Genomic DNA, 22,599 nt, shown 5'->3' on the forward strand with positions numbered 1-22,599 from the left:
TTGTTGTGCCGGTGTCTACGCGAGGGAGTGACGGTCGGTGAAGAGGGCGATGAAGTCGTCGACGTCGGTGGAGCGGGGCGGCGCGGCTGGTGGCTTCCCGTCACTGGTTGCGCCCCTCTCTGATCGGGATTAGGGTTTAGATTTCGGTGGGGGGCTCGGCTCAGGTGAACCTCGTACTCAGAGCCATCGGCCCCCACCTCTATTTATTGCGCAGTGTGACAGAGACCCTCCAGCCATAGTGGGCTGTACGCCCCCGATCAAGACACGGATCAAATGCCCAACTAGATCGTTAGACCCAATTTAAAATTGGAGATCAATCTAACAGCGGACATGAGGGACGCACGGGCCGGTGGACGCTTCAGCAAATAACTTACCCGCCGGGGGCAAGCGGTAGTCGCAGATTATACGATGAGATCAGCTAGAGCGTTAATGACACCGACTTCGACCAGAGCATCCTCATCTGCCATGTCGCCACCGACGTGTACCTCTGCTGCCGCCGCCAGCCTGAGCCAGCCGCGGAGGATCACCATCGCCTAGCCAAAGCCGTCAAGGAGCTCTCCGACTACATGCTAGCTCTTCCTCTTCGTCGTCCAACCCCACATACTTCCGGGCCGGGTTCGGAACAGCCGGTATGACAACAACTGTGACGGTTTGGTCACGCTCTGGCAACAACACTCAGCTGACAAGGACGGCATGGACCCGACGCTGACACCAAGGGAAAACCTAGCTAGATTGCTTTACCGCGAGTACAGAGACAGATCGGACGACGACGACGACCGTGCTAGTCCAGCAGCATCCTTTTCCGTTCAGATGATGGAAGAGGAAGATAAGAACCCCCACGGTCTCGCTTACATCGACGCCGCTGGGCTCACCGGGTTGCTCCTTAGCGAGCGCTCAGGTATACCTGACGTGCTGGAAATGATCACCGGAGTGTGTATCGAGATGCTGTGGTACGCCGCACGCCACTGCACCGAGGTTTCCCACGCCAAGCAGCTGAGCAGCGGTGGCGAACTGGTGACTGCAATAGGGATGCCGGTGGAGTACACCGCTAGGTATGACCTGCACCCTCATGGTCATGGATCAGAGGATGGTCATCCACTGTCGGGGACATCTATGGAGAATGGAGAAACCTAGCGGAGCGGCGGCTGAGGTATCTGTCGATCTCGATAGTATCAGAAGGGGCGGCAAATGTGATCGGCGAGGGATATGGTAGCAATGCTCGCCTAGTGGAAATGAACTGAAGAATCCATATATAGGTAGGCAGTGTCGTGACATTTGATTCGATGCATGCCGCTGTATCACTATATAGGTCGTGTACTCGTGTTTCAACCATGCAAGATTTCTAACCTGTGGGTGTGACTGTGTGAGCGATCGAGATGGTCTACGGTTCTTGTGAGTTGTGACTAATTTCATGATCAGTGTATTTGTAAAAAAAACGTGGGAATTGGGATAAACATGTGGAGAATGAGAAAATATGAACACGTTGGGGAAAATTCTGGACTGTATTTAACTAACGTCAAAAAAATTTCTGGACTGTACTTAGCGGGGTATGCAGGGTGGGAGACCCTAAACTGACATGCTTGGCTACAGAAGTTCAAGTAGTGTAAAAGGGAATGATACTTAACTGAAGATGCCATTTTTTTCTGCCCCAGAAATCCTATACTCTTATAAAGCTAAACTCACTAGGGATTTCTTTTAACATGTAAGCTATCCACATCAACAATCCACTAGAAACTTGCAATTAATTAATACACTCTTATAAAGTTAAACCTCACTAAAGATTTCTCTCAACATGCAAGCTATACACGTCAACAATCCACTAGAACTTACAATTATAGCCAACTAGCACATGTAATTATGATAGTTATCTCTTTATCCACTAACATGCATTTAACTGTCCACATCGATGTATCAAACCATTCACCAAAATTAATTTAAGATTATTTTATTCATATAACTATAAATATAAATAGTCTAATTTCTTTTTAAATTATCTGGAATCCCCGTAGCAACACGGGCTGTCGAATGTTGTTGGAACGGGAATGCTCATCTGTGGAACGTTGGGGCCACGCATGGCAAAAGAGACGGGTGTGCGGGGTGACGTTCATTTAGTGGCGAAATCAGCACAAACTCTAGGGTCGTCACTAGTACAATACAAAAACGGTTTCTTGGGACAATTTGTGTTTTTTCCCCACTTATGCCACACAAAATACAGACGTAAGTACAAAGTAGTTTGTAGGCCCACGGTTTAGAACCGTCCGTAAAGATCTATTTCTACTGGCGGTTGATCTAACATACGACCAGTAGAATCGTAGAAATAGACCTATTCTACTTATAATTAACTTAGCCTAACGCTAATAGAGATAAATGTTCCATTGGCGGTGGGTTATATCATTCACAGTTGAAGTCGCTAAAAAAAGCAACACCCTCTGTCTATCCAAAAAAATGTAATTATAGGAATTGTGCCGGTCTAATTAACTTAGGGTCTGTTTGGAACAAAGAAAGCAAAACAGAGGAATGAGGAAAAAAAACATAGGAATAGAATCAAGTGAAAGGTGGGAAACTACAGTATTTCAAAACGCAGGAATAGATACTTTGAGCCGTTTGGATTGCAGGAATAAGTTTAGATCATCACATGTATCTACGCAGCGATTATGGCCATTGGTCCATCCTAACCTGGTTTAGGTGCTTTTCAAGTCATTTGGGATACTATTTTTTAATTCATCTATAGCCTTAAGCATAGTAGTCTCTTTACTTGACCGTTCTCTCTCCTATATGTTTCTAACTTTTTATCGTCCCGTTTCATAAAAAAAAAACTTTTATCTTCCCGAGCTCTGGCCGTTCTCATCTTCCTAGCCTTTCTTCGTCACGACGGTGGTGTGGGCACGTGGCTGGCGTGAGCCACCGAGGCTGCAGCGGTGCAGGTGACTGTGTGACAGTGTGAGTGCAAGCACGAGCGGTCGCGGCGGCGAGTCACAACCGCAGGCCCGTGATGAGCGAGCGACCGAGCAAGCCATTGACTTTGAGTGGATGTTTTTTTTCCCAACGTTTTGTACAGCATAGGAATCCTTTCCTTTGAAATGGGATGCATCTTTCCTCCATTCCAAACAGCAATCTTCGAAAAATTTCTATAGAAGTGCATTCCTTTGAAAATCCTTTGTGAATCCTCCAATCAAAATAGGACCTTAAGTTTAACTAAATTTATAGTACATAATATTAGCATTTATGTCTCTAAATAAATTTATTATAAAAATATATTCTATAATTAATCTAATGATACTTATTTTGTCCTAGGAGTGTTAGCATTTTTTTATATAATTTTAGTTAAAGTTTAAACTGTTTCACTCCTTGAAATGTGAGAATTGCAGATAGAGGTAGTAGTATAGAAAAAGGAGTAATAAGATATCCAGTAGTGTTGCTAAAGGTTTATTATTAGTGAAGCAAAAGGATACTTACAGATTTTCTTTTGTCTTTTTTGGAGGGGAGGTGTCTCTAGATCAAAGAACCGAGCAAGGTCTAAACAGTGGCCTCAATCAAGGCAAGGGCCGAGGAATGATCAACACACGGAGTATTGGGTGGGCCCAATCAAAGCAGGGCCGAGTGGAACCAACATGGGCCCAATCACTGAAGCCTAAACTACTACGGACTGGGGCGGAGCCGCGGAGGGCTTTACTCGCCATACCTTGCATTTGCAGGAAAACCTCTGCTCTTCAATTTTCTAGGCTCTGATTCATTGGATGGCTGGACAGCGAACGCCACGACTGCTCTGTAGATGCGATTTGAGAAGAGGAGGCATGAAGTGGACTTGTTGGTGGACTGTTATTGTCCTTTGGACTGCTAATACTTTTTTGAGACACTCATTTTGTTTGCTTAATGGGCAGACAGCGAGCGTTTAGCTCATGGCAGCTCTTCCCAGTCCGTCAAATAGCCATATGCCATTCTGCAATGATCAAGATTCAAGAGCACTGCACGTTGTAGCCTCTTTCCATCCTTATTTTCTCCATTTGATAACATCATTTGTCTCTCTAAATTAAACTTTAACGGAACGGCTCTGTCAATAAAGAAGCTCAGTTTCAAGATAGATCATACAGTTACCTTTGCTTCGTTCTGTATCCTCAACAAAAGCATTGCGTGTACAAGATAAAAATGTTCAAAGAGACGGCAAAAGCACACAAAGGCACAAATCAATCTCTGCTTACTTATTATTCTCTTCTTCCGTGAACATATTGACAGTGTAGAAATAGAAACTGATGTAGGGTTGAATATACCAAAACAATTTTTCATAGATAAATTTAGTTACTTTGTTTTCATGTGATCAAGTAAAATTGTTTTTTTTTTCAAGACACTGGTCAAAAGTTTTGTCATAAAGAATGTTAGAGAGTCTGTTTTCAGTACATGTATTTATGAGGAGGACGGCTACATATAAGAGCACATCTCTACCCAATCTCTTATACTCTCCCCTACGCCTTAAATAGGAAATGTAACAGTTACAGTAAATCTCCTATCACATCTCTTATCCCTATATTCTTTATGAGGTCTTCTAAATCTATCACCTTCTCTCATAAAAGAAAGGGGAGATCTATCTCTTAAATCAGAATGAGATTTTTTACAATCTGCTGGAGTAAAGGTCTCATATCCTCATATTGCTTATGAGAGATCTCGTATACCTGATTATAGGGAAGAAGAAATCAGAGATCTGATAGAGATACTCTAAAGCCATTATGCCACGTGTCATGGTGTTGACGATGTGATTGGCCCCGTTCGTTTCGCTGAAAAAACAAGCCGAAACAATGTTCCGGCTGATTTATTACGATTGAAAACATTGTTTCGGATAAAAAAAAACAAGCTGAAAAAGACGGATTATAAGAGAAGCAAACGGAGCCATTGATTCTGTCCTATCTTAATTTTATTTCGTCCTTGGTCACTGGCTACTGAACTTGTGTAGACTTCTCATTTGAACCATTTCTTTCCACCAACACACACATATAGAGAATCTTCACGATAATGCATGCATTGCGCGAGTCGGCGCCTGACTTCTGGGATGAGCGAGCCTGGCATGGGCCGAATCGAATGACCAATACAAGGAGTATTGACTGGCATAGAGGACCCGCTGCAACATCTGTTTCACATCTCTGAAGCCTGAAACTACTGCGAATGAACGGGTGTACTGTAGACAGGAGTAGACATGTTCTGTTAACCATTTCTTATGAGTCTGTCCACTACACAATCATGTGTTTTATGCAGTTTCAACATATGAATTTTTTTACACCATAGGATTAAGATCCAACAGCCTACACCCTTCTTCTACCTCCAACTTCCAACTTTTCACAGATCACAGATCACAAATCACATTTTTTTTTCTATGGAAGGACAAATCACAGATCCGCTGTCGCCGCCACTGCCATGGCCGACGCGGCCACCGCCGCCACCGCCACTGCCATGGCCGGCGCGGGCGCGGGCGCCGAGGCGAGCTCGCCGGTCACCGGCGCCGACGGCGGTGAGAAAGAGAGAGAGAGAGATAAAAAAAATCTTTTTTTTGCTAAAACACATATGTGTTGTATAGCATTTCTGTTTTTTTTTCGTCGACCCACACACATGGAGAAGCTCGACGATGATCCATTGCATTGCACGGGATGATGTGTCCTGGGCTCTGGGCTCTAGGCGTCAGCCACAACCCCACGGCCCCACAGCCAGTGGCGGAGCCAGAAATTTGCGGCTGGGTATGCCACACGGGTAAAATTTCAAAGCAAGACGTTAAGTTATAATGGACAAAACAAATCCATAATAATAACCAAAGTACAAGTTCGAAACATAAATAAATTATCATTCCGCATTGGCACAAGTTGGGGAGCTTCACCATCATTCTGTGCTGGCACAAGTGCTAACTGCATATCGCTCCATTACTCTCAATCTCAGCGGAATGAGTATTTGGTGTGGATGTGGAGTTTTTTCCCTTTGCCTTTGCCTTTGCAGCTTTCTCCCACGATGCAAATATGTTAACACCCTTCTTCTTCATCTACATTACAAAAATAAAGAATACAACCAAGAGAATTAGAAAAAGAAATTTTCATTAGATCACTGAACCATAGAGTGTATCTAGGCCCTGGGGTGTTCTGCATCTTCTCTGCTCACCTTGCTCGAAGCCGCCGAGCGCTGAGGCCGAGGGGGAGGGCGCCGGTCGCTGGAAGGTGCTGCAGAAGGGGCGCCGCTGCCGCCAGTGGCCGGCTCCTTCGCGCTGGGACCTGGGAGGAGGCAACCGTAGCAGGGAAAAGGGCAGGGCCACAGGGGGCGACCGGGCAAGCCGGCGAGGTGGAGGGCAGGGGGCGAGTCGGCCGGAGTGGGGGAGGTGGCGAGGTGCTGCCCAGCGGCACCGGTCGCCAGAGTGTGGGAGGTGCTCCGTGCTCGTGCTACGGCCGGGCGATGGAGTCACGCAGAATGTATTCTAGGCTTCCTTCGTGGGCTACAGGAAATGGCTGTTCTATTGGGCCTACGAGGGAATGTAACAAGATACGTATAAACCTGTGTATTAGTGTGTATATATACATATCAGCCTGTTCGCTTACTCGTAAATGATCGTAAATTTCCAGCCAGGAACAGTGTTTTTTCTCACACCAAACCAGCCAGCAGTAAATAATCCACGATGCCGAACAGGCTGTTTGTCTGCCAAATCTTGGGTGGCATACAGGGGCATATCCCCTGCCGCCGCCCGTGCCCACAGCTCTAGGCTCCTGTGCTGACAGTAGCAGGCCGAGAAACATGTCGCGCTGCGGCTGAGTGATACTAAAGTGGGCCGAAGCTATTTTTATTATAAGAGAAAAATGCGTTCAAGGGAACAGACCCGCTGTGGCAGGAGGAAATGGAACGGGAAGGAGCGGATGCGATATGTACATGTCCATGTCCATGGATGGGAGTCGTCGATCTTTCTCGTGACTGCCTAGTGCCTACATGTCCTACTCCATCTGAAACACAAGGACGCTGCCCTTCGGTACATGGGCACATGGCTAGGCTAGGGTCTGTGCTTGAATCGTTTAGTCAACACTAGTCATTATTAGAACTAGAGTTCAGTCTTGTGCTATTTATATTCTCTTCATTATAAATTGTCAATTATTTTAGTTTGTTTAGGTACATACTAGTACATTTTGCTACGTATCTAAATACACATTATGTCTAGATACATAGTTAAAAGTTAAAACGGTTTATAATTTAAAACATTGATAGCAGTATTTTTGGACAAAGACCGAGGTGCCCTTGTTTTGATGAAGAAAGAAAGAGGAAGGTAGCGGAACATTGACGTAGCGTAATTCGATATTCGGTGTCACCTTCTAATCTGAATTCATTTGGTTTGACTAACTAGTACTTCACCTCTTACTCTTAGTCTACTCGTTTAGATAGTGACCTATATATACCTAAAGTTTATTCCATGGTTTGGTACCCACATAGCATGCCCTATCTCCTCAGACATTGAGATTTCGTCATATCTTGTTCTCTCTCCCGCCGCTATTTGATCATACGTTACAAAATAAGTGTACTTCTAGTATTTTAAATGTGTCCCATAATAAGTGTACGTTTAGATCGTGGACCACTAGTAGGTTTCGCTATTTTTTTCATTTTCGAAATACAATATATAATTGATCTCTACACCATATTTTAAATGTGTACTTATGTTGGGACAAAGAGTGTAGGCTTTTCATCAGTGCAACAAATCGGTCTTAAGGAACTGGAGCTAACGACAGACTCAAACCCTAAAACCATGAGGTCAGGAGCAGAGACAAGGCGGGGCGGGGCAGGGCCCAGGCCCTATGAATGTGAGTTTCCCACTGAAATTTTTAAAAATAAAATAAAATTTAAAAATTGAATATTGTTGGCCCCTCCTAACATTAAAAATATCCACTTTCTAGCTCCACCCCTACATGAGGTTGTTTCTACAGACTAAGACACTGTAGCAAGAAGTTATATCCTCCAACCTCTACTTTCTTTGCATGGAAGAGCTTTAGATTTTTACCGTCCGTTTTCTCAAACATATCCGCTTCTTTCTTTCTTTCCCAACTTGCCTCTCCAGAGACCACAGGATCCGGCCGGAGCACACGCGGCAGGCCGGCAGCTCAACGGGGCCACAGGCATGGCTGCGGGCGGCAGCAGCGCGCTGCACCGGGGTCGGGCACTTGCATGGGGCCATGGGGCAGGCGGCATATACGTGCCCTGTTTGCTCGGTTGATATATCACGAGTGAATGTATCGTTGACTGATTTATTACGAGAGAAAATAATATTTATTTATTAAAAAAATATGTCTTGTAAACCAAACGAACAAGGCGATGAGGTATTGAGATGAGGTAGCGCATGTAACTGCACGCGCGGAGTGGCGCACGATCAGGCTATCCGCACTCGTCGATCTCTATTTCTATCTCTAAAAAGGAATATTCTATCCTAGTCATCGAGATTCTCTACTCTATATCCATTTCTCTCGCACCCGTGTTATCTCTATCCCATACTCTATACCCACTATTTCATATTTTATTTCCCTCCCTCCTCTTTCTCTCTCTCTCACCTACTCTCTCTCTCTCTCTTGCTACAATATTTAGCGTGTGTGTGGCCGGTACGCTGGAATTGGCGCAGCGCTGTGCGGCCGCTACGCTTCCGGACGATTTACAGACGCGCGTTGCGGGCTTTACAGGCGCGCGCGTGCTGCAGGTGCGCTTGCAGGTCTGCGGTGCGGACAGCCTCAGGCGCCCACACGACATGCAGTAGGTAGCATGGCGGAGCTGAATGGTTGGGAGCACGGGCGAAGCCACGTTGAGAGTGCTGGATGCCTAGGCACCCAGGCCAAAATCGAAACTATGTTATGAGGAGCAAATTTCCACCGTTTGTGCACCCCCCGGCCCAAAAGCAGACAACCCCCACTGGCCCAAGCCCACGTCGCAGGTTGCTTCCAGGAGAAGGATGCCAATCGAGTCTCCACGCACGGCTGTCTGCCTGTCTCCACGGGAATTTTCGCCGTGGCCGCGCGCGAGTCCGCGAGGGGCGAGGAGGCCGCGGCGTTTCGCCTGACGCAGCGAGCCAGCGACGCAACTACGCAAGGGCAGCTGGGCAGGGGCGGCAAGGCACTGATGCCGCCATGCCGGCGACGATCCCTGCTGGTCGCTGAAGCCGGCGCCCCTTCCCCTTCCCTGTCGTCATCTCGTCGAGCCGAGCCGAGCGCCCGATGGTCGCGGCAACAGCCTGATGTGAGGGTGCTCACCCTCACGGCTTCTCTAGCTCTCTCTGTTCTGGACTTCTGCTCCAAAAGAAAAGGCAAGGAATCAAACCCTCAATTTATTTATCTTGTATTTCAATCAAGTTAAGCCTCACATCCGATTTTGATTCTTCCTGGTTATATGTTGAAATTGAGTAGGTTGCAGTTTAGGGTTAGTGATTAATTGGGGTTTTCTCTTTTTAGTATATGCATATACATTTATGATAGTATGGATCTGCAATTTGATTATGCTTGCACATTATAGGTAATCATGGAGAGGTTTTATAAACAGAAAGCTCCAGACACAGACACCGCCAACAATAACAGAAATTCATGTCTAGATGATCTCAATTGGGAAGAGGAGATTAAATATGATCCAGGCTTGAGAAAACAAATTGATGCTTACCATCCTAACCATAGAGAAAAGGTCAGAAGAAAATATTTGGAAAATGGACCTTGCCAGCCTCGCACATGTAATTTTCCTGTTTCAAATATTGGAGACAAGCCAAGAAGATTTATCCCGGAATGGTTTGATGAGTTTGGAAGTTGGCTTGAATATAGTGAGTCAAAGGACAGAGCATATTGCTTTTGTTGTTTCTTATTCAAAGAAAAGAAGGATGTAAGATATGAATCATTTATAGTTAATGGTTGGAATGGTTATCATAGGAAAGGAAGGATAAAGTCACATGTTGGTGATGTTGGTGGCTTACACTATAATGCAATGAAGAAGTGTGATGATTTGTTACAAAGAAGGCAACACATAGATGTTGCTTACAATCAGATAAGTGAGACTACAAAGAAGGCTTATTTTACTCGGTTGAATGGATCTATTGATACTGCTAGGCTATTATTGAAGCAAGGATTGCCTTTTCGTGGTCATGATGAGTAACTAGAATCCAACAATAAAGGGAACTTCAAGGAGTTTTATGATTGCTTAGCACAACATGATCTAGAGTTACGCAAAGTGGTGAGTACAAATGCTGCAGCTAATAGTTGTTTGCTAGCTCCTGAAATTCAAAGGGACATTGTTGAATGTTTTGCAAATGAGATTGTACACTCTATCCTTGAAGAACTGGGCAATGATGTGTTTTGCTTGCTAGTTGATGAGTCAAGAGATGTTTCTTGCAAAGAACAAATGGTTGTGGTCTTGAGGTATGTTGACAAATGTGGGATCATGAAAGAGAGGTTTGTTGGCGTTGTGCATGTGACTGAAACGACTTCTTCCCACCTGAAGTCATCTATTGATTCTTTACTTGCAAAGTTTAAACTAAGCTTAAAGCAAGTTCGAGGCCAAGGATATGATGGTGCTAGCAATATGCGAGGTGAGTTCAATGGCTTGCAATCATTGATCATGAGAGAAAGTAGGACAGCTTATTATGTGCATTGCTTTGCTCACCAACTTCAATTAGTCATTGTGGCAGTCATGAGAAAACATAAGGGCGTAAGCAATTTCTTAAGCATGATTTCTATCTTATTAAATGTGGTGGGTGGATCAGCTAAGAGACAGGATATGATTAGAGATATTAATCATGAACAAGTGACAAAGGCATTAGGTTGTTGGCAACTTGAGACTGGGACAGGGTTAAATCAAGAGCAATGCCTTCAAAGACCCGGAGATACTCGTTGGAGTTCTCATTATAAAACTTTCAAAAGTTTAGTCAACATGTTTCCTACAATAGTTGAAGTGCTAAAAGTTGTTGAAAAGGATGACAGAGATTGAAAAAATAGAGATCAAGCATCAAATCTTCTAGTATACTTCAAATCATTTGACTTTGCCTTTTATTTGCATCTCATGTTGACTACATTAACTGCCACAAATGCCTTGTCATTAGCATTGCAACGCAAGGATCAAGACATTGTAAATGCCATTGGATGTGTGAAATCAACTAGACTCCATTTGAATAATCTTAGAAGAGATGGGTGGGACAAATTATTAGATGAAGTGAATGAGTTTTGTGACATGCATGAAATTGACCGAGTGGAAATGGAAGATGCCTATGTTGATCCCCGACAACCTAGAAAAAAATCATGAATTACATACAAGCATCACTATGAAGTGGATTGCTTTAATGATGTTATTGATTGGCTAGTTCAAGAGCTTGATAGCCGCTTTAGTGAGACAAGCTCTCAATTGCTTGTTTGCTCGGCCGCTTTTGACCCAAGGGATTGATTTCATGCTTTTGATATGGAGACTTTGATGAGCTTAGCAAAACTATATCCTGATGATTTTAGTACTGATGATTTGAGAGACCTTAGTCACTACCTTTGCCTTTACATTGCCGATGTGCGAGAAGATGCTAGATTCTCCAACATCAACACTATTGGTGAGCTCTCTCAAAAAATGGTTGAGACAGGGAAACATCGTTGTTATCCATTGGTCTATCAACTTTTGAAGCTTGTGCTAGTACTGCCTGTCGCTACTGCAACAGTTGAGAGATGCTTTTCTAGAATGAAGATTGTCAAAACAAGCTTGTCTAATCGCATGAGTGATCAACACTTGAGTCATAGACTTATTTGCTATCTAGAGAAAGAAGAAATGAAGAAAGTTAGCAACGAGGTTGTGGTTCATCGTTTCATGACCATGGAAGGAAAATGACGTAAATATGATCTCTAATAGGTAATGCAATGTATCTACTTTTAATCGATAGTTCTACAATTTATTTGCTAAATAATTGACCTATTTGTTTTCTTTCCTTTTAGGCTAGTGGGATCTTCATCATGGTCTTCTGGATCACATATTTTGCTATATTGGGCTTGTTTTGTTCATGATTTTGACATTCTATCAACGAATACACTTCTTTTTGTTAAACGGTGAGTGTTATGTTTCGACCAAATTCTCATCTCTATTGCTAGAAGTCAAATTTGATATTAAAATCTAATAGTTGTGTCGGTGTTTCGGACCGGGGGGTCCTCAACCGACTAGTGAATTTGTTCTACGTGCTCCCGATTCCGGATGGTGATGCAAAGAGACACAAGATTTATACTGGTTCAGGCAATTGGCGCCCTACGTCCAGTCTGAGAGATCGAACTTGTATTCCTTGCACCGAAGTGCTCGTAGTAGGGGGTTACAAGCTAAGGGAGAGAGGGAACTAGTCCTAGGTCTCGGCATGGTGTCGTGTGGGCCGTCTGAGACGCTGCTCTCAAGCGGCTAGAATGTGTGCGTGTCCGTGTGTTACCCGGTATTCCCCTTCCTCTAAGTGGCCTAAGTCTTCTCCTTTTATAGTTGAAGGGAGGACAAGGACAGTACATATAATACTATGCGGCGTCATGCCAATAGGGGCGGCATGTCCGAACCCTGTGGCCTGTTCCTGTGGCGGCGTGGCGGCATGTCCAAACCCTGTGGCCTGTTCCTGTGGCGGCGTGGTTGTCCCATCATATCATGTGCGTCGTGGGAGCCCCGGGAATGCCTCAGAGTGGACGCGGTGGCGAACATACAAGCACTGTGGACGAACTGTATGCGAGGCCGAGACTTGGTCGGTGCTGAGGCTTGCACTGCGGTGGGGGGGTCTCGGCAGGCACGAACCCCAAGATCGCCGAGGCCCTGGTGTACAGTACCGAGGCCTTGAGCGGGCGGCTGATCGTGGGTACAGCGTTAAGACACAGTGGCTGGTAATCCCCGTCGTACCCTGTCTCAGCCGGTATGGCACTGATCGTGGACACAGTGGTAGGACACAGTGGTCAGTAATCCCCGCCGTGCCTTGTCCTGGCCGGTATGGCGCTGATGCGACCTCGGGTCGCGTCGGCCATTCTGTGGCGTTGAGCCACCGTCCGGCTGAGATTGCGGGAGTGGTTGAAGCATTAATGAGACATGACACGCTGTCGGGAGGGTCGGCCGAGGCGAGGGGCGACGGACCGTGGATGAGTTTGCCTCGAGCGATACGGAGAATGAGGCCTCGCGCGAGACGGAGATCAGGCTCCTTGCCAAGGCATCGCGCGAGAGGCCTCACGCGATACGGAGAACGCGCCTCCTACCGAGGCCTTCTGTGGAGAGCCTCGGGCGAGGCGGAGACGGCGTTCCCTGCTGAGGCCTTCCCTGGGGAGCCTCGCACGAAGCGGAGTTTGCGTCGGGATGCCAAGACCTCCTGCTCGAGGCTCGAGGCGAGGAGGGGGAGGACCCAGTGGGCTCTATCGCAGCGGGTGAGGGGCCCACGACTTACCTTCTAGCTTTTATTTTTTTAGATGGGACTCTGGCGACTCATTTGATGTTTTGCTTGGGGTACCCCATTCTAAGGTACCCGACAGTAGCCCCGAGCCTTGAGGGGAGTGCGTGCACTCCCCGTGAGGGTTTGTCGAGGCTTGGTTTATACCTACCTCGTAGGAATCAGGGTTTGTTTTTTGAGGTTTCGGTGGGTGCGCGCGAGCGCACCCGCCGGGTGTAGCCCCGAGCCCTCGAAGGAGTGGAGTTACTCCTCCAGGGGCTTTCTTCTTTTTCGCGTCTAAACAAGTAGTTCCTATTGCATTTGCCGAGCCCCCAAGCGCAAGTTCAGGTTGCGGGGGTCCCGGCGAGGCTGCAGGAAGAAGCCCTCTTGCCCTCGCACAGAGCGAGAGGTTCGTCAGGGGTCCCCTGACTTTGGGTATGATCCTCATGCTTCCTTTCGCTCGGAAGGAGGGGTGGAATGTGCCAGGCTACCCTTGATGGGCCCGAGCGTGGACACTTCCGGTGAGCTGTTAGTGGGTAGTCCGAGTGGAGGCCCAAGCCCCGTTCGCTGGGGGACGGCTAGTGGTCCAGAGACGCACTCCAAGAGTACCAGGGGGTTTCTCTAGTGGGTGCCGAGGCCGTTCACGGGCCTCGGTGGCTCAGTGCCTCCCTATGGTGGGATCCCATTCGGATACTTCCCCGCCGGTCTCGAACACGACTTAGGACGCCCCGAGCGACCGTTCGCTCGGGCCTGGGCCATTCGTAGGTTCGCCCCGATGTCATCCCTGACTCTATTGCCTTGGGGCGGCTGTCGAAACCTTTTGGAGGCCCAGCCTTCGAACCCCTAGACCGTAACGGGCTCGGTGCCCTTTTATCGTGTTTGTAGCGAAACCTCTAGCGCGGTTTTGGACTGTTTGCCTTCGTCTTGGGTGTTCTGGCCCTTTCATCTGATCTTCATATGTCCTTTTCATTCGGACGGAGGGTCAGTTTGCTGAGCCCATTCTGGTCTCAGCAAGGTTGCAGGAAGAGCCCCTAGCCTCTACGTGAGAGGGCCGTCGGGAGTTCCCCTGGCTTTTTATACGCCCCTCACGCATGAGGGTTTGTTTGCCGAGGCCCCTTTGGGCGCGAGCCTAGGTCATGGGGTCTCGGCATATTTGCAGGAGGAGCCCCCTAGCCTCTGAGAAGGCTGTCGAGGGTTCCCCTGACTTTTTTATGCGACCCTCGCGCTTCCTTTTCGCTCGGAAGGAGGGGTGGAATGTGCCTTGCTACCCTTGATGGGCACGAGCGGTGGCACTTCCGGTGAGCTATTATCGGGTAGTTCAAGTGGAGGCCCGAACCTCGTTCGTTAGGGGATGGCTAGCGGTCCAGAGACACACTCCAAGAGTACCAGAGGATTTCTCTAGTGGGTGCCGAGGCCATTCGTTGGGCCTCGGTGGCTCGGTGCCTCCCTACGGTGGGATCCCATTCGGATACTTTCCTGCTGGTCTCGGACATGACTTTGGGCGTCCCAAGCGTTTCGCTCGCGTGGGTCTCGGCCCCGTATAGGCTCACTTGCAGTTGCCCCTGACTCTGTTATCCTAGGGCAGCTGTCGAAACCCTTTGGGGTCCAGCCTTCGAACCCCTGGATCATAATAGGCTCAGAGCCCGGTTCCTTCCTATGAAAGGAACAGGCCGCGGGAAATATCTTCCCAATTGGCTCGGCCGTGGGTGGCGCACCTTTTGAGGCGGTTTCATGGGGAGGCGAAACGATGCCTACTGCCATAGTGGCTGAGCGCGACGTGATGGACGGGACGTAACTGTTCTCGCATTTAATGTGGGAGACGTGGGCGCGTGGGCCGCCGAAATCGGCTCGTGGTTAACCACGCCGGACGGGGGAAAACCTCCCCGATTTCATCGCCCGTTCGTTTCGCCTCCTCCCTGCATAAATACCCAAGGGATCTCGCCCCTCCTCGTCTTACCTTGCCTGCATTAGCACCGCCTCCATTGAGCCATCGCCAGAGCAGCGGGTGCCAGGAAGAAGAGGAGAGAAGAGCGAGCCTAGGGAGAAAGCGAGGAAAAAGCGAGAGCATGGGAGGGAGAGAGAAAAACTCACCGCCGCGCCTGATTCCTCCATCGCACCCATGGCCAGTAACGTCGTTGTTGTCGAGGCGGACCCTTGGGATCCGTCGGACGTCACCGAGGAGATGCTCTAGTCGCTTGTCGATGGTGGACTCCTCCGCCCGGTGACAGACCCTAGTAGGCCAGAGTGGATTGCTCCGTACGGTGAGCCAGAGCCAAGGCCTCGCAATGGCTATGTCGTGAGCTTTGTCTCCTTCCACGAGCGTGGCCTCGGCGTCCCAGCGGACCGGTTCATGCGTGCGCTCCCGCACTACTACGGCATGGAGCTCCACAATTTTAATCCTAACTCCATCGCTCAGGCGGCTATCTTTGTTGCCACCTGCGAGGGGTATTTGGGGATCGCTCCCCATTGGGATTTGTGGCTCCACCTGTTCCGAGCGGAGCATACTACCAAGCCGACGGGCACGTCGGGTAAGAGGAAGGCATCGAGGGCCGGAGGCTACACTCTCCAAGTGCGTCAGGACCGCCTGCACCTCTACATCTCGGCCCAACTCGCGTCCTCCAACCGCCGGTGGTACACGAGTTGGTTTTACCTCCGCAACGACGATGGAGGACTTCCCCCTTATACTGGGCGGATTGTGGGGAGTTGCCCGAAGAAATGGAAGTGGGGCGTCCCAAAGGTCGACCAGCCCAAGCTGGAGCCGCTCCTGGAGGGGCTGGTGAGGCTACGGAGCCATGGCCTCACGGTCGATGTGGTCGTGGCCACCTTCCACCGCCGGAGGGTGCTGCCGCTGATGGCTCGGCGGTGGCGGCTGTTCGAGATGAGGCCGGGTGAGCCTGTTGAAGGCACCCAGATGTCTTCCTCCGCCCTCTCTGACGAGGAAATTCACCGTCGGGTGGGGGAGACAGTAGATGTGAAGTTGAGGGGCGGCAACTTGACCCCCTTCGCAATGCGACCGTCGCGGGGGTTCCTTTCGCTGGTAAGTTGAGTGCCGCTGTGGCCTCTGAGCCTCCTCAATCTCCCTTTATCCCTTGTTTCCTTATACGCGTTTGTCATTCCTTCAGGGGATGAGGGACGTGCGCTCCTCCCCGCCGCCCGTTCCCGAGGATGCGGGGCAGCGGGTGATCAACCGTGCTCACGCCGACGCGTAGAAGAAGCGAAAGGACGCTAAGGCGGCAAAGCGCACGAAGCACATCCTTGCGTGCGAGGCATTGGATAAGCGCCGCCGTCAGCAACGGAAGGATGGTCTCCCGTTGGAGGAATCCCCATCGACGTCGTTGTCGACGGAGGCCTTGGACGGGAACGACAAGGGCAAGGGTGGGCGAGGTCCCCTGGACCACCTTCCTGATGTCGTGGAGGTGGTGCCTGGGGCGTCGGCAAGCAGCCCGGCACCCCTAGGAAGGGGAGGAGAAGCGGACCCGGGGCCAGCGGTTGCCTGCTCCAGGGCCGAGGCCGATACACCCGAGGTGCGGGCGTTAGGCAAACACACCGTCAGCCCGATAGGCTCGGCGGCCGTGGCGGAGCAGGTGGCGGTGGAGGCAACACCACCGCCCCCGCAGAGGATCGAGGGGGTGCCGGGGTCCACTGAGGACCGATCGGCGCCGATGGATACGGATGTGACGCCACTGCCGCCGCCTCCGCCGTTGCGGATGAGGTTTGCTGTGGCAAAGCGGGGGCCGCCCCGTTCTAAGTAAGTGTATTTTTGGCAGGGTCGTAGTATCTTCCATTCACTTTTTTGGTCTCGCGCTAACACTGTAGGTTAATTTTCTTTAGTCAGAAGCGGCCTGCGGACGACCTCCCCTTGGCGCCCCTCAAGGCGCTTAAGGCGAGCCCTGGCTCCTCCGCCCACTGGGTGGCAGAGGCACAAGCCGCCATCCAACGTGGCGCGGCGTTGGCGAGGGTCAACCCAAAGGAACCAGCCACCCAAGGAGGGGTTGCCAAGGCAGCCCCTACATGGTCGGATAGGGCCGTCGTGCCCTTTGTTGCCGAGGCTCCCGAGGCCTCCAAGGCTGAGGCAATGGAGGCCCCAGCGCCTACGACCGCAGTGTCCGCGGTCGGCATTTCTGCGTCTGCTGAGGCCACAATGGCGGAGGCCGGAGCCCCCGAGACCGCCGAGGCCGTGATTGCAGAGGCCGGAGCCCCTGAGGTCACCATGGCCATCGTGATGGCGGCGAGGCTGTCTGTGCAGGGGGCAGAGATGTAGGCGGCGGAGGCCTCAGCCATGCCCTTGGCTCAGGGCCCGCCGTTGTTGCGGGAGAGCACCCAGGAGACGGAGGTCTATCCGATCTCCTTCGATGATACTTCCCAGGCGTGGGAGGTGGTCGGTGCTGAGGAGACCGATGCCGTGGAGCAGCCGGCATCGCTCTTGGGCGAGGGAAGCTCGGCCCTTATGCGGGTGCGACCTGAGCCCCACGGGTGGGATCACCCACGGGTACTGTGGCGGAGCCAGGATGACCCTGAGGGGGAGCCTCTGTTTGCCCTCGAGGACACGGCTGAGGGCGGGCGCTGGAGTACCTTCGAGCAGTACCGCGAGCTGGCGGAGCGGTCGCTACGGATAGCGCTGTCCGTGGTGGCCGACGAACTGCCCGGAGTCGCCTAGGTTCATGTTTTCCTTTCTCGCGTGACGTTGTTCTTTTCTTGGTTTTGTTGTAATCGATGATCTCTGCTCTACCTCCTCAGGAGCTCGAGACCCGGTCCCTCGGGAAGTCGGTCTTCCTCTGGCGGGAGAGGGAAATCTAGGACCAGCTTCAGCGGCAGAGGGGCCTTCTTACCGATGCTAACGAGCTCCTGTCGACACGAAGCGCGGAGGTGGAGGACCTCCGCCTTCGCTGTGCCGATGCAAAGGTCGAGGTTGCCACAACTCAGACGCAGCTCACCCCCTTAGCGGCGTGGATCAAGGAGCTGGAGGAGGAGCTTACCCGCACCGTCAGCGATCAGGATGCCTTTAGATTCTGGGCTGAAGAAGCAACGGCCTCGGGCAAGGCCCTCGTCGGGCAGCTGGGGGCAAAGGAGAGTGCGCACTGGCTGACCAAAGGCGCTTTGAACGAGGTCCTTGCTTCGGTTGAGGCCTCGCAAATCGAGGCTGTGGTTTTGAGGGGGACGGTCGAGGGTGAGTTCCAGTCCCCTTGTTTCGTTTCCTTGTCCTTATGTTCGCTCCCTAACTTTCTTGCATGATGCAGAGCTAGGGAGTAAAGCTTCTAGGGCGGCGGCCGAGACCCGACGCTGGGAGCAGAAGGCCAAGGGTGAGTTCCATGGGCTTTCATCCTTAACTTGGGTTGTTTTTTCTCTGGCTTGACCTCATTCCATTTTCCGTGGTGCAGAGTCAGAGGCGAAGTTCACTCGGGCCGCCGAGGCTTCCAGCGTGGTGCAGACAGTGCTCAACACCGAGATCGAGGAGCATGAGGCACTGAAACGTGCCACCCTTTCTGCCTGCGAGGCCTTGGAGGTCGAGGGGGTTCAGTCAGGCAGCTCCCTTGGGAGTCGCTTGATTGCGCTGAGCAGCTAGGTGCACGAGCGACTTCGAGGGGCGCTGCACATGGGTGTCAAGCGGGCGATGGCCGTCATCTCCTCTCACTACCTTGGCGTTGACCTCCCGGCCATCAGTGATGGCTATGTTCTGCCTGATGATGATGAGGAGGCCAACGCGGCGGTCGCGAAGCTGATGGAGGCGGAGGGCCCTGGCGCGGCGCTGGCGACGCTCTTCGAAGAGGAGGTGGTTCCTCCCCTACCATCTGCCGGTGCTGAAGGCCCCGAGCCTTAACCTGGGCCCCGGGGGCTATGTAAAGATAGAACAGGGGTTATTTTTATATCATAACGTTTGTGGCCATCGAGGCCCTTGTTTCTGAAGTATTTGTGTTTCTTAGTTGTTTTTCTCATGCTTCCGAGCCTTTGTCCTCTTTGCTTCTAATCAGATTTCGTTTACAAAATACCCCTTTAGGGCCTAAGCCGTCCCTTGAGCGAGAGGTAGTGAGGGAGTGCCATAGCCCAGGGGCGTAGGCCGTCTCGCGACTCTACCGGCCTCTTGCTTGGGAAACAGACCTTGGTCCGAGGAGTCTTTACAAATAATTTGTCAGAGCTTGCTAGAGTCTTGGCGTAGGAATTTTTGCGAAAAACAACTAAAGAATGGTGCGTGGGACTTAGGGGGAGTCCCCCATCTAGCCCTCGAGGGAGGCTTGGTTCTGCCAAGGCAGAGCCGAGTCTCCCTTGTCATGTTGATTGTATTGCCAAGACCTACGATGGGCTCGGGGGGGTTTCTCGAAAAATAAGACCAACTAAAGAACGCTTTTTAATTGTATTTCGGGAAACGACATATACAATGCTTGGAAATTTAGGGATAAAAGCGACATAGTTGTTCTATGTTCCAAGCGTTGGTGAAGATTTCGCCCTTCTCGTTGGCCAGCTTGTAGGTCCCGGGCTTTAGTACTTGGGCAATAATGTACGGTCCTTCCCATGGCGGGGTCAGCTTGTGGCGACCCTTGTTGCTCTGTGCTAGCCTCAACACCAGGTCGCCTACCTTCAAGTCTCGGCCTCGGATGTGCCGGGCCTGATAGCACCACAGGCTCTGCTGGTATTTGGCCGAGTGTAGTAGCACGACGTCTCGGGCTTCCTCCAGCTGATCAAGGGCGTCCTCTCGGGTGGTGCGGTTACTTTGTTCGTTATAGGCTTGCAGCCTTGGGGAACCATATTCCAGGTCGGTGGGGAGGATGGCCTCGGCCCCATAGACTAGGAAGAAAGGCGTGAATCCCATGGCTCGGCTTGGAGTGTTCCTCAGGCTCTAGATGACCGACGGGAGTTCGGCGAGCCATTTCTTGCCAAACTTTTTCAACCGGTTGTGAATCCTTGGCTTGAGGCCTTGTAGGATCATGCCGTTGGCATGCTCCACTTGGCCGTTGATCCTTGGGTGTCCTACGGCCGACCAGGGCACTCGAATGTGGTGGTCGTCGCAAAACGTCAGGAACTTTTTGCTGGTGAACTGCGTCCCGTTGTCGGTGATAATAGTGTTGGGGACCCCAAACCTGTGGATAATGTTAGTGAAGAACAGCACCGCCTGCTCGGATTTGATTCGATTGATTAGACGAGCCTCGATCCATTTGGAGAACTTGTCGATTGATACCAGTAGATGGGTGTAGCCCCCGGGGGCCTTTTGCAGATGCCCGACCATGTCGAGCCCCCACACGGCGAACGACCATGTGATGGGGATGGTTTGCAGGGCCAGGGCCGGGAGATGTGTCTGTCGGGCGTAGTACTGGCATCCCTCGCAGGAGCATACTAGCTTGGTAGCGTCGACGACCGCCATTGGCCAGTAGAATCCTTGGCGGAAAGCGTTCCCTACGAGCGTCCGAGGCGCCGCATGGTGCCCGCAAGCGCCTGTGTGTAAGTCCCAAAGTAGGGCTTGGCCTGCCTTGGTACTGATATACCATTGGAGGACACCTGAGGGACTTCGTCTGTACAATTCGTCATTGTAGAGGGCATAAGTCTTGGCTTAGCGCGCAAGCCATCGTGCCTCGGTTCTGTCGTCAGGAAGCTCCCCTCGATCAAGCCAATCGAGGAATGGGACTCGCCAATCCGTGTTCTAATCAGTCTGCGGAGGCTCGGTGTTGACTTCCATGACCTTGGGCTCGGTCGAGGGGGTCTCGGTAGTAGAGGGAGCGTCGAGCTTTGCTGTGGGTTCCACAGGTGGACCCTCCTCTATTGCCGAGGTGTAGCCAATGGATGGTTTGTGGAGGTCTCTAGCGAAGACATTCGGAGGGACCGGGGCCCGTGCCGAGGCCATCTTTGCCAGCTCATCGACGGCCTCGTTGTACTTTCGCGCGACGTGATTTAGTTCGAGACCGTCGAACTTGTCTTCTAGGCATCGTACCATCTTGCAGTAAGCCTCCATTTTGGGGTCGAGGCAGTTTGACTCCTTCATCACTTGATCTATGATGAGCCGTGAGTTGCCTCGGACGTCGAGGCGCCGTGCCCCAAGCTCGATGGTGACTTGCAAGCCATTGATGAGGGCCTCGTATTCGGCCACATTGTTGGAGGCGATGAAGTGGAGCCGCACCATGTAGCGCATGTGTACTCCAAGGGGCGAAATGAAGAGCAGGCCCGCACCTGCCCCGGTCTTCATCAGGGATCCGTTGAAGTATAGGGTCCAGCATTCCATCTAAATTTGAGCAGGTGGCAGCTGGGTATCTGTCCATTCAGCCACAAAATCGGCCAAGACCTAAGACTTGATCGCTTTTCAAGGCGCAAAGGTCAAGGTTTCCCCCATAAGCTCGATAGCCCACTTGGCTATCTAGCCCGAGGCCTCTCAGTTATGAACTATCTCGCCCAGGGGGAAGGATGATACCACAGTCACTGGGTGTGACTCGAAGTAGTGGCGCAGTTTGCGCCGGGCCAGGACCACGGCGTAGACCAGCTTCTGGATGTGGGGGGTAGCGTGCTTTGGTCTCGGAGAGCACCTCGCTAATGAAATAAACAGGTCATTGGGTGGGTAGAGTATGCCCTTCTTCCTACCTCTCTACCACTACGGCGGCGCTGACCACTTGGGTCGTTGCGGCGATGTAGAGTAAGAGGGCCTTGTCCATGGCCGGGGGTATCAGGACAGGAGGATTGGTGAGCAGCCTCTTGAGTCTATCGAGGGCTTCCTCGGCCTCAGGGGTCCAAGAAAAATGCTCGGACTTTCTCAAGAGTCGGTACAGAGGCAAGCCTTTTTCGCCAAGGCATGAGATGAAGCGGCTCAGGGCCGCAAGGCATCCCATGACCCTTTGCACTCCCTTGAGGTCTCCGATTGGTCCCATGCTGGTTATGGCCGAGACCTTCTCTGGGTTGGCTTCAATGCCGCGTTCCGAGACTATGAATCCTAAGAGCATGCCTCGGGGGACTCCGAACACACACTTTTTGGGGTTGAGCTTGATGCCCTTCTCTCTAAGGCATTTGAAGGTTATCCTCAAATCGTCGATGAGACCCTCGGCTTTTCTGGTCTTGACTACGATGTCGTCTACGTATGCCTCGACGGTCCGCCCAATGTTGTCGCCAAAGACCTGGGTCATGCATCGTTGGTATGTGGCACCTACGTTTCTGAGGCCGAAGGGCATCGTCACGTAGCAGTACATGCCGAAGGGTGTGATGAAAGAAGTCGTGAGCTGGTCAGACTCTTTCATCTTGATCTGATGGTAACCAGAATA

General features: G+C 50.9%; 1 protein-coding gene and 1 pseudogene across 1 annotated transcript; both read left to right on the top strand.

Annotated features, from left to right (window-relative positions):
• Nucleotides 1–5,403: 5,403 nt before the first annotated feature.
• Nucleotides 5,404–11,844, top strand: LOC136454196 (uncharacterized; annotated as a pseudogene).
• A 5,600-nt stretch (nt 11,845–17,444) lies between these two features.
• LOC136454198 (uncharacterized) lies at nt 17,445–19,187 on the top strand. The gene is made up of 5 exons (XM_066454711.1): nt 17,445–17,626; nt 18,229–18,536; nt 18,607–18,669; nt 18,748–18,886; nt 19,031–19,187. Exons 1-5 carry the CDS (start codon nt 17,445–17,447, stop codon nt 19,185–19,187), a joined length of 849 nt encoding a protein of 282 aa, XP_066310808.1.
• Nucleotides 19,188–22,599: the final 3,412 nt, after the last annotated feature.

The sequence above is a fragment of the Miscanthus floridulus genome, chromosome 5, assembly GCF_019320115.1.
Source record: "Miscanthus floridulus cultivar M001 chromosome 5, ASM1932011v1, whole genome shotgun sequence".
NCBI lineage: Eukaryota > Viridiplantae > Streptophyta > Magnoliopsida > Poales > Poaceae > Miscanthus > Miscanthus floridulus.